At 36.7% G+C, this 15,911-nt stretch overlaps 1 protein-coding gene and 1 non-coding gene across 7 annotated transcripts in view; both read right to left on the bottom strand.

Annotated features, from left to right (window-relative positions):
• Nucleotides 1-15,911, bottom strand: part of PUS7 (pseudouridine synthase 7) — a 67,803-nt gene that overhangs the window by 16,065 nt on the left and 35,827 nt on the right. For all 6 annotated transcript variants that reach the window (XM_072653105.1, XM_072653106.1, XM_072653103.1 and 3 more), the window contains 5 exons: nucleotides 11,439-11,500; nucleotides 9,494-9,654; nucleotides 7,920-8,046; nucleotides 6,960-7,061; nucleotides 4,504-4,633 (listed from right to left, as the gene is read on the bottom strand). In XM_072653105.1, coding sequence (XP_072509206.1) covers nucleotides 4,504-4,633; nucleotides 6,960-7,061; nucleotides 7,920-8,046; nucleotides 9,494-9,654; nucleotides 11,439-11,500 — 582 coding nt within the window. The remainder of the gene's footprint in view (nucleotides 1-4,503; nucleotides 4,634-6,959; nucleotides 7,062-7,919; nucleotides 8,047-9,493; nucleotides 9,655-11,438; nucleotides 11,501-15,911) is intronic.
• LOC140497917 (small nucleolar RNA SNORA70) lies at nucleotides 10,846-10,969 on the bottom strand. Its single transcript, XR_011964920.1, has one exon. It is a non-coding gene; the product is annotated as a small nucleolar RNA SNORA70 (small nucleolar RNA).

The following is a 15,911-nucleotide window of genomic DNA, read 5'->3' as shown; positions in this document are numbered from 1 at the left end:
CTCCAGCAGCTGCGTGGGTCCCTCCACCCACGGGCCCCAAAGGTTGGTGAGAGGGTCTTCTTGGCTAGCCGAGAGGGGAGTGGGGTGCCCCCATAACTCAGGCCCCCTCGGGAGGCAGCAGCAGAGGCGGGAGCAGACCAGGGCTCCCTAAGAAGGCAGGAGCCCGGATCCATTGTTGAAGGTCTCTGCATAAACCCCTTGAGGGAACTGAGCCTGTGAGGTGGCCCTGTCCCCACTCGAGCACCTGAACTTAATCTCACATTGAATAGCAGCCCTGCCCCCACCCAAAGCCCTGAGGCTGGGAAGCAGCATTTGAATCTCAGACCCCAAACGCTGGCTGGGAGGATCTGGAGGCAAAGTGGGTGTGAAGAGAATATTCAGAGGTGTAGTCACTGGCTGGGAAAATGCCCAGAAAAGGGAAAAAAAATAAGACTATAGAAGGTTACTTTCTTAGTGAACAGGTATTTCCTCCCTTCCTTTCTGATGAGGAAGAACAAGGCTTACCATCAGGGAAAGACACAACAGTCAAGGCTTCTGTATCCCAGCCCACTCAATGGGCTCAGGTCATGGAAGAGCTCAAAAAGGATTTTGAAAATCAAGTTAGAGAGGTGGAGGAAAAACTGGGAAGAGAAATGAGAGAGATGCAAGCAAAGCACAAAAAACAAGTAAACACCCTGCTAAAGGAGACCCAAAAAAATGCTGAAGAAAATAATACCTTAAAAAATAGGCTAACTCAATTGGCAAAAGAGGGTCAAAAAGCCAATGAAGAGAAGAATGCTTTCAAAAGCAGAATTAGCCAAATGGAAAAGGAGGTTCAAAAGCTCACTGAAGAAAACAGTTCTTTCAAAATTAGAATGGAACAGATGGAGGCTAATGACTTTATGAGAAACCAAGAAATCACAAAACAAAACCAAAAGAATGACAAAATGGAAGATAATGTGAAATATCTCATTGGAAAAACAACTGACCTGGAAAATAGATCCAGGAGAGACAATTTAACAATTATGGGACTACCTGAAAGCCATGATCAAAAAAAGAGCCTAGACATCATCTTTCATGAAATTATCAAGGAAAACTGCCCTGAGATTCTAGAACCAGAGGGCAAAATAAGTATTCAAGGAATCCACAGATCACTGCCTGAAAGAGATCCAAAAAGAGAAACCCCTAGGAACACTGTGGCCAAATTCCAGAGTTCCCAGGTCAAGGAGAAAATATTGCAAGCAGCTAGAAAGAAACAATTCAAGTATTGTGGAAATACAATCAGGATAACACAAGATCTAGCAGCTTCTACATTAAGGGATTGAAGGGCATGGAATAGGATATTCCAGAAGTCAAAGGAAGTAGGACTAAAACCAAGAATCACCTATCCAGAAAAACTGAGTATAATACTTCAGGGGAAAAATTGGTCATTCTTCAGGGGAAAAATAGAGGACTTTCAAGCATTCTTGATGAAAAGACCAGAGCTGAAAAGAAAATCTGACTGTCAAACACAAGAATGAAGAGAAGCATGAAAAGGTAAACAGCAAAGAGAAGTCATAAGGGACTTACTAACGCTGAACTGTTTACATTCCTACATGGAAAGACAATATTTGTAACTCTTGAAACTATTCAGCATCTGGGTACTGGGTGGGATTACACACACACACATGCACACGTACATGCACACACACATAGAGACAGAGTGCACAGAGTGAATTGAAGAGGATGGGATCATATCTTAAAAAAATGAAATCAAGCAGTGAGAGAGAAATATATTGGGAGGAGAAAGGGAGAAATGGAATGGGGCAAATTATCTCTCATAAAAGAGGCAAGCAAAAGACTTTTCAGTGGAGGGATAAAGAGGGGAGGTGAGAGAAAAACATGAAGTTTACTCTCATCACATTCCACTAAAGGAAGGAATAAAATGCACACTCATTTTGGTATGAAAACCTATCTTACAATACAGGAAAGTGGGGGATAAGGGGAGAAGCAGGGTGGGGGGGATGATGGAAAGGAGGGCATGGGGAGGAGGAAGCAATTTGAGGTTGACACTCATGGGGAGGGGCAGGATCAAAAGAGAGAGTGGAAGTAATGGGGGACAGGATAGGATGGAGGGAAATGTAGTTAGTCTTGTACAACATGACTATTATGGAAGTCATTTGCAAAACTACACAGATTTGGCCTGTATTGAATTGCTTGCCTTCCGAAGGGAAGGGGTGGGGAGGGAGGGAGGAAAAGAAGTTGGAACAAAAAGTTTTAGGAACAACTGTCGAGTACTGTTCTTGCCACTAGGAAATAAGAAATACAGGTAAGGGGGTATAGAAAGTTATCTGGCCCTACAGGACAAAAGAGAAGATGGGGACAAGGGAAGGGAGGGATGATAGAAGAGAGGGCAGATTGGTGATAGGGGCGATTAGAATGCTCGGTGTTTTGGGGTGGGGGAGGGGACAAAAGGGGAGAAAATTTGGAACCCAAAATTTTGTGAAAATGAATGTTAAAAGTTAAATTAAAAAAAAAAAATAGATGAACTCAAATGGCAAAAGAGGTCCAGAAAGCCAATGAGGAGAAAAATGCTTTAAAAAAACAGAATTAGCTAAAGGGAAAAGGAGTTTCAAAAGTTCACTGAAGAAAATAGTTCTTTAAAAATTAGAATGGAGCAGATGGAAGCTAATGACTTTATGAGAAACTAAGAAATTACAAAAAAACCCCAAAAGAATGAAAAAATACAAGAGAATGTGAAATATCTCACTAGAAGAACAACTGACCTGGAAAACAGATTCAGGAGAGACAATTTAAAAATTATGGGACTACCTGAAAGTCATGATGATGAAAAGAGCCTAGACATCATCCTTCATGAAATTATCAAGGAAAACTGTCCTGATATTCTAGAACCACAGGATAAAATAAATATTGAAAGAATTCACCGGTCACCTCCTGAATGAGATCTGAAAAGAAAATCGAGATTCTAGGAATATTGTAGCCAAATTCCAGAGTTCCCAGGTCAAGGAGAAAATATTGCAAGCTGGCAGAAAGAAACAATTTGAATATTAGGGAAATACAATCAGGATAACACAAGATCTAGCAGCTTCTACATTAAGGGATCAAAGGCCTTAGAATATGATAGTCCAGAAGTCAAAGGAACTAGGACTAAAACCAAGAATCACCTACCCAGCAAAACTGAGTCTAATACTTCAGGGGAAAAAATGGTCATTCAATGAAATAGAGGACTTTGAAGCATTCTTGATGAAAAGACCAGAGCTGAAAAGAAAATCTGACTTTCAATCACAAGAATCAAGAGAAGCATGAAAAGGTAAACAGCAAAGAGAAATCATAAGGGACTCACTAAAACTGAACTACTTACATTACTACATGGAAAGATAATATTTGTAACTCTTGAAACTTTTCTCAGTATTTGGGTAGTTGGAGGGATTACACACACACATACACACACACACACAGAGGGCACAAGGTGAGTTGAAGAGGAAGGGATGATATGTAAAAAAATAAAATTAAGGAGTGAGAGAGGAATATATTGGAAGGAGAAAGGGAGAAATGGAATGGGAAACATTATCTCTCATAAAACAGGCAAGAAAAAGTTTTTTCAATGTGGGGGAAAAGGGGGTAGGTGAGAGGGAAAAAGTGAAGCTTATTCTCTTCACATTTGGCTTTTGGAGGGAGTAACATGCACACTCAATTTGGTATGAAAATCTATCTTATACTACAGGAAAGTAGGGGATAAGTGGGGAGGGGGGAAGACAGAAGGTGGGGCAAATGGGAGAAGGGAATAATTAGAAGTAAACACTTTAGAGGAGAGACAAGGTCTAAAGAGAGAACAGAATAAATAGGGGGCAGCATAGGATGGAGGGAAATATAGTTAGTCTTTCACAACATGACTATTATGGAAGTCTTCAGCAAAACTACACATATATAATCTATATTGAATTGCTTGTCTTCTCAGTGGGGATGAATGGGGAGGTAGGAAGGGAAAGAAGTTAGAACTCAACGTTTAAGGAATGAATATTGAGAACTGTTTTTGCATGCAACTGAGAAATAAGAAATACAGGTAATGGGGTATAGAAATCTATCTTGCCCTACAAGAAAAGAGAGAAGATGGGGATAAAGGAAGGGAGGGCAGATTGGGGGAAGGGGCCATCAGAATGCACAGTGTTTTGGGGTAGGAGAAGGGAGAGATGGGGAGAAAATTTGGAACTTAAAATCTTGTGGACATGAATGTTGAAAACTAACAATAAATAAATAAAAATAAATTATTAAATCAGATTTAGGTTTTCCACAGCAGGGAAAAATTTATGCTCTATACACATTTCTTACTCATAATTTAATAATGTTATTCTACCATTAAGTAAGTCTCTTTTGCATCTGTCTGTCATTCCAAATAAGTTTATTTGTTTCTAGGTTTATGCAGAAACACTAAATCACAAAAATATGAAAAATTCTTCTAAGTGCTGTCAACATTATAGAGTAGACACAATTCAATTCCATTCCACTCCAAAATATATTACTCACCAGCTAACATCCTGAGGGCGAATGATGATCTTTCGGTAGGCACCTGATAAGGAATAATCTCGGATTTTATGTTTCATGTTTTCAATATTTAGATGGTCCGCAGCTAGCATTTCCTTATAAGTCTCACTAACTAAAGTGAAACAGAAAAGAATCAAAGGGAATGTAGGGTAACATGTTAAACAGTATGTGAAGGATTAAAAGTAAGTTTTATTGGACTTCCTCTTGGACAAAAATCCATCCTCTTGTTCTGTAAACATTAACATACTTTTAGCATTACATAAAAATGTATCTCCAAACTACCAGAAGCAGAACACCTGGAATTACAATACCCCAAAGCAAGAAGATCAAAAAACTTATTTATTGGTTTATATTCCAAAAGATGGTTGCTGATTAATTTTTTGGAAATTAGACACATTTTCTCATTCACATGCAGGTTAAACTAGATGACTTCTGAGTCAGTCTAGGTTAGAGTTGGGGCTTGATCCTCTAGAATACACTGCCACTCAACCAGGTTTATAAGAGCTATGTATTTGGGCCTACTAAGACACCACTGATTATAACTGATTCCCTATGCACATCCTGGCAGATCCATATTCTCCAAACTAAAAAATCCAGCAGTGCTATCAAAGGGTCCATACTGGGACCCAGCAAATAGAATGAGGAGGAAGGTGGTCACCAACTTTTCCCCTCTGTTTCCCTTCTAGTTTGGAGGTGCATTAGCTAAAACTCCATTAGAGGAAAAATGGAAGGGCTGTCGAAGGAGCTTTTGGCCTTTTTTAAAACTAGAGTACCTTGTGCATGGAGGGGTGAGGGATGGAGAGGCTTTTCTGCATAACCAGAAGCATAAGGAAGGCTTTCTGACCTTGAAACCAAAACGGTATCCTCGGTAAGCAGCATTAAGCTTGTGATTTCAATCATTTAAGTGGCATTTATAAAAACAACAGTTTGCATAAAGAGATTCTTGAGGATATTATAACAGCATAATCAATAGCAAAGAAAGACAACTTCCATTAGAAGTAGGGAATATGCACTCTGGAATATAGCAGTCATGTTTTATTCATCTTCTATTACTATACGGGCTATCTGAGAAGTCTTGGTGCAGTTTCAATCTTTAACAATATTGAGATTTCAAGAATATCTTATATATGCTACAGAACCCCCTAGTGGTGAAACTAGCAAGTATTAAACTCCCTGTATTGAACAACACTTATTCAATATTTTGTTCAAATTCCTTTTTTTAAAAACTCTTCTCCTTTCATGTTAATGGAATTATAGATGGGACAAGGAAATTCAGAATACAGAGCACCAGGACTGGAGGCTGTGGTAGCTCTGCTCTGCCCTTGTAGATCAAATCCCATTTCCAAGAACTCCAAACACTTCGGTGACACTTAAGTTTAGTCATACACTAAGCCTCTAGGGTATAGGATTAAAGTAGGTCAGCAGTTCCCATTCAGTGGTTCTCAATCCCCTTGGGGTTTTCTCAATGATGATCCAAGGGGCTGATGCTTAAAATTCTTTAATAATACCTTAAGCAATAAATTATTATGCAATATTATAAGCAGCATGTTAAATATTCCAAAGGGTTCATTGAGCAAAAAACACTGGGAACCAGTGAAGTAGTTGACTCTTAGAAGTAACATGTTCAGATTTCTACATTAATTTATTACTTTAATTATTTCCTATTTATACTTCATATAGCTTGGTTTAGATATGTTTTGTTTGCATGTCATTTCTGTAATGAGACTGTGAACTCCTTGAGGGCAGAGACTGTCTTTTACCTCTTTTTGTAACCCCAGCACTTAGAAAAGCCTGGCACACAGTAGTCATTTAATGGATGTTCATAATGGAATGAAAGAACTCTAAACACGAATAGGTTAAGGGAGTACTTTATTTCTAAATAAAAGCATACTTTATTGACTTTAATTCAACTTTCAGCAGAGATCCCAGGCTATCTTATGATAATTCTCTCTGTGTCCCCAAAATGTAACATAATAAAGAAAATCACATGATTATTTGCTTTAGTCCTTAATAACTATTTTTTTAAAATATGAAATTTAGTACTTTCCATCTGCCCTGGTAAACTACAAGGATTAGAAAATCCGCATTAGCTAGTTTCTGATTAACTTTATTTAACTAACTGAAAGGTGAATCTATAACATAAAGGTCACAAAAAAGCTCTGTATACATGCTAGTGCTTAATAAATATTTCATTCATTCATTCCAACAAATACTTATTCAGTAGCTTTGTAAACAATGCAAGTCTACTTGAGTTTGGAAGAGATTTAGAGTCAGGGTCCCCAAACAGCAAACTAAAGTTAAAAACTAAAGTAAGTGAATTTCTTTTGCCCTTCTCCCTCAGCTTCTGGAAATGCTGCAGGTGGCTAAGAATTAAGAAAGTCTAATCATCTCTAAACACATTTTTAATTTCTTAAAAATAAAACAAAAGAGAAGCTTACTTTTATGTTTAGGGTAGAGAACATCAAAACCAGGTAAAGGCATCACCACATCATGGATGGAGTAGGAATTAACATCTGCTTCCTCAATGTATGTGGCTGTAGCTACAAAATCACAAATATGAAATAATTGAAGCAAATAGCAAATATTCTCATTTCAGGCTGAAATGAGCTATTTTATGGGTATGCTCAGGAAAGGGCATTTTGAGAAAGAGGATCAGAACTACTTTTTCTTTTTTGAAAAGGATCCATCTGGAGACTAGTTAATGATTACAAGGCATCATAAAAGCTTCAGGAGGAAAGGAATGTTTTTGTGGCTTCTGTTTAATGGCAGTTTTAAATGACTGGTCTTTTAAATCAGTAATTTTATAATGGAATCAAGCTGACCAAAAAAATCGGTCACAGGATTCTGAAATCACTAAAACAAAGTCTGATAATAAATAAATAATAAAATAAAAGGCTCTACATGTACAGTTGTCCCAGATGAATGTAATGCGGGACTAAAGGAAAGTCAGCTTGTCTTTAAGGATAAAATAAAGATCTGTCTCCACATTCTAAAATCATTTTCCATAAGAATAAATCACTTCATTGAGTAGGGCTTAAAATTTGGCTTTTTACTAGTTATTTGAAGATGAAATTTCTATCCTAACAGAAACGGTTGTCTGGTGTTGTGTAGGTCAGAGGTTTCTGCTGGACCACATACCTGTGGCCACCATGAGATTAGCAACATGAAGGGAATGCTCCAGTCTGAGTCAGCCTATAAGCCAAATCTTGAACCACAGTCTAGAACCAGAGACTGTGCCATTGTCATTATCTGTTGGAAAAACTCCAAGTGTCCAAACACCAGACACATGCTTCCTCAACTTAGTTGCCAGGCTAAACCCAAAGCTATTTGGTGGTGTCCTAGCAACGGTCTATTCAAGGTCAGGGGCCAAAGATAGACTGACAGGTTTGCCTTTTTACCTCCTTTAAGTACAAGATCTCCTGGAACAGGTTCCAGTCCATATTCTTCAATTCTCTTGCTCACCATGTTATTCCACACATAACTCTGGTAACTATGAATATACATCAAACGATTATTTCTTGGTATCTGTGGAGAGGAAAACAACAGAAAGACACAAAAGTGAGTGAAGAAACCAGACACTGAAGGCATCTTTCAAATCATCTTAAGGGTTCTTAAATCTTTTTTATGCTATGTCATGGACCCCTTTGACAGAAGGGTGAAGCTCAGGGACCCTTTCTCAGAAAAATATATTTAAATGCATAAAATAAAATTCATAAGTTTAAAAGTGAACCTATTATCCTGAAGGAGTAACCAGGATATTTTAAAGAAACAAGTTCACAGAATATAGAGTAAGAACTTTTTTGAGAGATGATCTTGATTGTTCCTTATTTATTGTCTGCTGTTCCTTAATATACTAAATTTTTCAAGCTACAAAAAAATCCTCAAATCCCTAATTCTCACTACACTCTAGAGAAGTCTGCAAACAATTAACATTAATCTTCTTTTTATAGATGGGAATGCAGCAAAGCTGACATTGTCCAACAGTCATTTTCATCAGCTAATGATAAGGATGATGAATGGTTTATAGGTTACATTCAAATATACCAAACGCTACAGTGATTTTAAAAAATTTTTTTATTTATTTTAATTTTAATTTAGTGATTTTAAGAAAAAGAACTTGTAAATGTATGGAAAACCTAACAGGCCTTTCATCTCCATATTCTAAGGCATTCCTAAGTGAAAAAAATACAAGGAATTTTACTAACAGTGAGTTCTATGGAGAAACCAAATGGCTTTCTGTTTGTCATGCAGGGAAAAGAGACACCATTACTCAAATAAGTCTAGTCTGGATTACAGAGATCTAAATATCAGGTGAAGTTTCATCTCATAAAGCTATCATGATTTTACCAGATGCTTAATGTACAAAGCAAGAAGAGGGCAAAAATATGCCTTCAGTTTCATTCATGACAAATGCAAATTTGCTTAATTTCAGGTGTATCTTTTGATTCTACCAAGAGTCCCTCCCTTTCTATGTTCTAATAAAGAAAACATAAAGGCCAGGGACCCATTCCCTCAATTAGAGAAGGTCTGGATTTTGCAACTTTTAATTTTTTAAACTACCAAGAAAGTCTAATAGCAGGAAGCATATGAAATTAATTAGTTGTGAAATGCCCATTAGTATAGATTGCTTTTCCATCCTGTAAGTCCCACAAAGCCAAATGGTACTATTTTTAGTTCCTATATACCTAAGTTCCTAGCACATTACATACAATAGATATTTTTGAAGTGTTTACTGAATTGAATTACTGCTTTCTTCTATTAAAACTATTTTATCCATTAGTATTTATGACTAAAAATAAGTTACATAAATTCACCTTCAGAGTTAATTTTTCTTCTTTACCTTTTGTCTATAAAAAAAAATCCCAAATCACCCCCCTAAAAAAACCAATAAAAACAAAACTCTGAAGGTCAGCACCTAAAAGATTTGTTACACCTCTTAAAGTCATCACTTGACTTCACAAATCACACTCACTATGCCAAATGCAGACACAATATTCTTCAGTCCATATTTTGAAAGTCCTCGAAGCAGCTGCCCTTCCACACACCTTTTGACAGGTAGTTTTTTGAGGGCAGCATCAGGATCTTTGGTCTTGGCCCACTCTTCTCGGCATTTGACCAAGTACCCCTTTTCGGCTGCAAAAACAAGTGGACAGTAAACAATTTAATCAGTACAAATTCTTCCAAATCTTAAAATAAAATGCTCATTACAAAACATTTATTTCAACCCAAAACAGAGTCCTGTGGACACATCCTCATTTTACAGGACTGGTGAAAGGAAGAACACGTATAGATTTTCTGAAGTGGCTAAGCCGACCACTGTGCTGAGAACTGGTACTCATACCCTAGTTGACTAAACAGGAATATCTGCTTTTTCTTTTCTCTCTGCTCTTTTAATTCAATACTATTAAACTCCATAAGGCAAGTTTTCTTCTAATGAAGTGACTAAGCCACCTATTGTAAGCTCTATGCCTAAAGTTCAAAGGGGTCTCAGAGGTTTTCTAGTCCAACCCTCTCATCTGACCAATGAGGATAGCAGGGTCCAGAGAGGTTAAAATCTTACCATGTTTACATAAGTTTATAGTAGCAAGTGGCAGAGCCAGGAATTTAACTCAGACAAGTCCTTATCACTCCAAGTTCAGTGATATTATACTGTCTTTAGACCAGTACTACACAAAATCAGCACTGTCAAAGTCATTGTAAATTCAATCCTTTTTACAAAGTCTAGTTTTAGGGACTTTTTTCCCCACAAAATTATTTTAAAGTCTTAAAAAAAAATCCCCAGGCTTAATTCCACAAGGAATTAAAAGAATAACGTTTCTCTGTATTTTTAATAAATGTCTGTTAATTGATCTACTGATTCTAATACTTTTTGTTGGACTTAGAAGCATAGATTTCTTTGTGCCTGAAAAGGTATAGAGGCTGGTGTCACAACTGACACCTACCTATTCCTTCATGACGTTGGCCAAATTTGTCTAAGAGTCTTTGGCTAGAGATATATAGGGATGAAACATTTCTCAATGAGCAGGCTCAAGTTCATCAGCACTGAATTTGGAGAAACTCTCCCAGATGAGCATACCATTGTGCTCAGAGCTAAAACAAACAGGACCTTCTGAAAGCAAAGGACCATATGAAGTGAGCACTGCATATAGAGGCTTTCTGCAGTTCTAGACATTGGCCCAAAAGGCTACTGCGATTTCTCAATGACTACACAGTGCCCAAGGACTTCTTAAATAAATTCCAGGTATCTTGTCCACGGAAGAAAAGGTGGGGAGAGGGACAGAAGTCATAGTAGCGTCAGAAAAAGGAATCTAACCCAAGTCTGGGAAGTATGCCCAAGGTCCCTTATATACGGTCCCATATAAAGAACAAGGCATATACACAACCAAAAAGGGCTGCTTTCTACAATCACTGGCTCTTGACTGAAATGGGGCCAGTCAGCTTAATTAGATATGAGGATCCCAATGCTATCAAAGTTCTCCTGCATGGCATATGGTTAAAAGGAAATGGACTGAACAGTATATCACAGCAAACCATCAACTCCTATACAAAAGTTCTACTCTAAGAAAGCATCATCATGGCATGGAGATGACCCCTCAAAGGCTAGCACAATAGAGCTGTAAGCTCTGGGAAGTCCTAATCAAGCTGGAAACACTTCAATAATGACACAACTCCAGTGACAAATGACCTTTGTCACCTAAAGACTAGCCTGGCTAAGTTTGCAGAGGTTCATCACCAGACTGACCATAGCAACTCTTTAAGATCATTTGCTAATTCTCAGAAGGGCTTCCATCTGTGATAACAAAAAGAGTATAAAATCATGGATCTTTTCATTTTAACTATGAATTGTAATGCTTATATAAATGGATATATAATGAAATAAAGTTGTTGTTTTTTAAAATAAGAAAAAAATGCCTTACCTCCAGGACGAGGTTTCAATATTAAATCTACGACTTCATCCCAACAATTCTGTAAGATGGCTCTGAAATTGAGCAAATCATTTACTTTACTAAACTTTGTATTATAATAAATTTCTCTGCATGTGGATTATGTGAGTGTTGAGATATTTTATTTCCTTTGTTATAATATGTAACAGTATGATAAAGGATAAAGATGTTATGACAGATTCTAACAAAAAAATGCAAAAGAATAAAATAAAGGAAGAAATGGTTCTAGCTGTTTAACTTTTTTACATTTGACTTAGCCCTAATTAGCCATCATAGATTTAAAATGTTAAAGCACATTTATAGCAAGTATTCCAACTATTTGGCATCAGTAGCTGTATAAAATGTTCTGGATAAATGGGATGAATCAGTGCTGACCGTAAGACATACTCTTAAAATTTATTTCTTTTGATAAATAAATCCCTGGTGATGTAACCATGATTTCTTGCCATTTACTTCATTCTCATTAAAGAGGTCTACAGAATATGCAAAGCAACATAACTACTTTCTGGAAAATTAGTCATTAAATGAAAAGCTGAAAACAACTTTCTCACAAATTTTCTTTTTCTTAAAAAAAAATCACTATCTCCACTTGCCCTTATTAGTGTGCTCTGACATTTTAGCATGTTTCAAACATTCTTTTTCAGTAATCCCTGTATCCTCCTAGTCTTGTTTCAATTCATTCTTTACCTCTGTTGAATAAACTTCATGAGAAAGACTAACTAAAATCCTTTATGATATTGCCAGTAAAAACCATTAAAGCCAGACTTTGCGTTTTCACAACTAAAGGAAAAAACTGTGTCCTGTATCTTTAACTTCTCAAGCACTGGATGACTGGATGTGAAGAGATTTGGGCTTAAATACTAGTTCTGCTACTAACTAGCTCATTTCTAAAGTGAAAAGGTTACCCTTACACCTAACAGTAATACTACTAGGCCTATAACCCTGACGAGAAGGGGGAAAAAGTAAAAAGATAAATTTTGTGCTACATGTACAAATATATTTACAGCAACTCTTTGCGTAGTGGCAAAGAACTAGAAACTAAGAGGAGACACATCAGTTGTAAAATGGCTGAATAAATTATGTATACAATGGAATGGGATACTATTGTGCTGTAAGAAATTATGAAAGGTATAGTTTCAGAGAAGAAACCTTGGAAGATTTGTATGAATTGATGCAGCATGAGTAACCAGAACGAGGAGAATAATTTATACCAAAACAATAATGTTATAAAAACAAACAATTGTGAAAGACTTAAGAGCTCTGATTAATGCAATACCCTATACTTAGTATAGAGGACCCATGATGAAACATGTTTACACACCTTCTGACAGAGAGATGGGTAACCTCTGCCACACAAGATGGGACATGTCTTTTTAGATATGGTCAAACAGGATTTTGTTTTGCCTAACTATGTATATCGGTTATAAAGGTACTATTTTTTTTCTTTTGGAGGGGAAGGGTTGAGAGGGAGAAAATAATGCTTAAGACTTTTTTTTAAGTTAGTTTTTAAAAACACTAAAAGACCCTTCCAGTTCAAAAAACCTGTGATTTTACTGTATTATGTACAGTATGTACTATGTACTGTATTATTCTCATTTTTTAACTAATGAAGAATCATGAGTCAAAGTATAAAAGGGATTCCCAATTCTGGTCTTGCCATACTTTTAACTGTCAAAAATTATTTCAAAAATTTCTATATAGCTATTCCTCAAATTATAAGTGATCAAAGGATATGAACAGGCAGTTTATAGAAGAAGAAATCAAAGCATTCATAGACATATGAAAAAAATGCCCTAAATCACTACTGAGTAGAGAAATGTAAATTAAAACAACTGAGATACTGCCTCACACCTATCAGAGTGTCTAACATATCAGAAAAGGAAAATGACAAATGTTGGAGGGGGTGTGGAAAAACAGATGCATTGCTGATGGAGTCATGGACTACTCCTAACATTCTTGAGAACAAGCTGGAAATATGTACAAAGGGCTATAAAGCTGTGCATACCCACTGATCCAGCAATACCACTACTAGATCTGTATTCCAGAGAGCAAATAAAAAGGGAAGGGTCTTGTATGTACAAAAATACTGATAGCAACTCTTTTCTGTCGTGGCAAATAACTGGAAATCAGCTGGAGAATGGCTAAATAAACTGTGACAAATGATTGTGATGGAATACTATTCTGCTATAAAAAATGATGAGGGACATAGTTTCAGAAGCACCTGGGAAGATTCATATGAACTGATGCAAAGTGAAGTGACCAGAACCAAGAGACTGCTGTAGACAGCAACAGCAATACTGTAATGAAGATGAACTAACTGTGAGAGATTTGGCTATCCATGATAATGCCAAAGGATTCGTGAAATACGCTATCCACCTCCAGATAGGGAATTAATGAACTGAGTACAGAGTGAAGCATATTTTTTCACTTTATTTTTCTTACTTTTTTTTGTAACATAGCAAATATGGAAATATGTTTTATAAGACTTTGCATGTATAATAGGTATCATATGGCTTACCTTTTCAATGAGTAGGAGAGAAGCTATAGGGAGGGAGAGAATTTAGAACTCAAAATGTAAAAAATGAATGCTTTGAAAATGATTAATAAATTTTTTAAAATTTCCTAAGCACTTAAAAATAAATTTTGTAAGTAAGTGGAAAAACATCAGTTGCTCATGGGTAGGCTGAGCCAATATAATAAAAATGACAATTCTATCTAAATTAATTTACTTATTTAGTGCCATACCAATTAAATTATCAGATAATTATTTTCTAGAGCTGGAAAAAATAATATTAAAATTCATCTGGAAGAACAAAAGGTCCAGAATATCAAAGGGACGACTGAAAAGAAATGTTAGGGAAGGTGGCCTAGCACTACCAGATCTCAAATTGTATTATAAAGCAGCAAATATCAAAACCACTTGGTATTGGCTAAGAAACAGAAGGGTAGAGAAGTGGAATAAGCTAGGTACTCAAGACACAGTAGGCAATGAATATAGCAATCTCCTGTTTGATAAACCCAAGGACCCCAGCTTCTGGGATAAGAACTCACTGTTCAACAAAAATTGCTGGGAAAACTGGATACAGTGTGGCGGAAACTAGGGATAGACCCACGCCTGACACCCTACACAAGAATAAAGTCCAAATGGGTACACAATCCAGGTATAAAGACTGATACCATGGACAAACTGGAAGAGCAAGGGATAGTGTATTTATCAGATTTATGGAGAAGGGAAGAATTTTGAACTAAAGAAGAGACAGAAAGCATTATGAAGTGCAAGATGGATAATTTTGATTACATTAAACTGAAAAGTTTTTGCACAACCAAACCCAATGCAACCAAAATCTGGAGGCATGTAGTAAATTGGGAAAGAATTTTTACGGCTAAGCTTGGGGATAAAGGCCTCATTTCTAGAATATATAGAGAACTGAGTCAAATGTACAACAATACAAGTCATTCCCCAATTGATAAATGGTCAAAGGATATGAACAGGCAATTCTCAGAGGAAGAAATTAAAGACATCTATAATTATATGAAAAAATGCTTTAAGTTACTTTTGATTAGAGAGATGCAAATCAAAACAACTCTGAGGTACCACATCACACCTATTAGACTGGCAAACATGACAGAACAGGAAAATCATAAATGTTGGAAAGGATGTGGGAGAGTTGGAATACTAATTCATTGTTGGTGCAGCTGTGAGCTTATCCAACCATTCTGGAGAGCAATTTGGAACTATGCCCAAAGGGCTACAAAAATGTGCATACCCTCTGACCCAGCAATATTGCTTCTAGGACTGTATCTCCAAGAGATCATAAAAATGGGAAAGGGTCCCACATGCACAAAAATATTTATAGCAGCACTCTTTGTAGTGGCCAAAAACTGGAAATCAAGGGGATGCCCATCAATTGAGGAATAGCTGAATAAATTATGGTATACGAATGTAATGGAATACTATTGCGCCATAAGAAATGATGAACAAGAAGACTTCAGAGAGGCCTGGAAAGACTTATATGATCTGATGCTGAGTGAAAGGAGCAGAACCAGGAAAACTTTGTGCACAGCAATGACCACAGTGTGCGAGAGCTTTTTCTGGTAGACTTGGATCTTCATAGTAATGCAAGGATATTAAAAAAAAAAATTCTCAATGGTCTTCTAAGGCAAAATGCCTTCCACATTCAGAGAAAAAACTATGGAATTCAATTGCAGAATGTAGGAGATCATTTTTGTGTATGTGTGTGTGTGTGTGTGTGTGTGTGTGTGTGTGTGTATGTGTGTGTGTAATGTTTTGGTTTGTTATATGATTTCTCCCATTTATTTTAGTTCTTCTACATAGCATGACTATAATGAAAATGTATTCAATAGGAATGTATGTGCAGATCCTATATAGAATTATATGCCATCTTGGGGAGGGAGGGAAGTGGTGGGGAGTAGCTAAAGGAAAAA

This window comes from Notamacropus eugenii, chromosome 3, assembly GCF_028372415.1.
Source record: "Notamacropus eugenii isolate mMacEug1 chromosome 3, mMacEug1.pri_v2, whole genome shotgun sequence".
In the NCBI taxonomy this organism is placed as follows: Eukaryota; Metazoa; Chordata; class Mammalia; order Diprotodontia; family Macropodidae; genus Notamacropus; species Notamacropus eugenii.
This window is presented reverse-complemented; position numbering and strand designations above follow the sequence as displayed.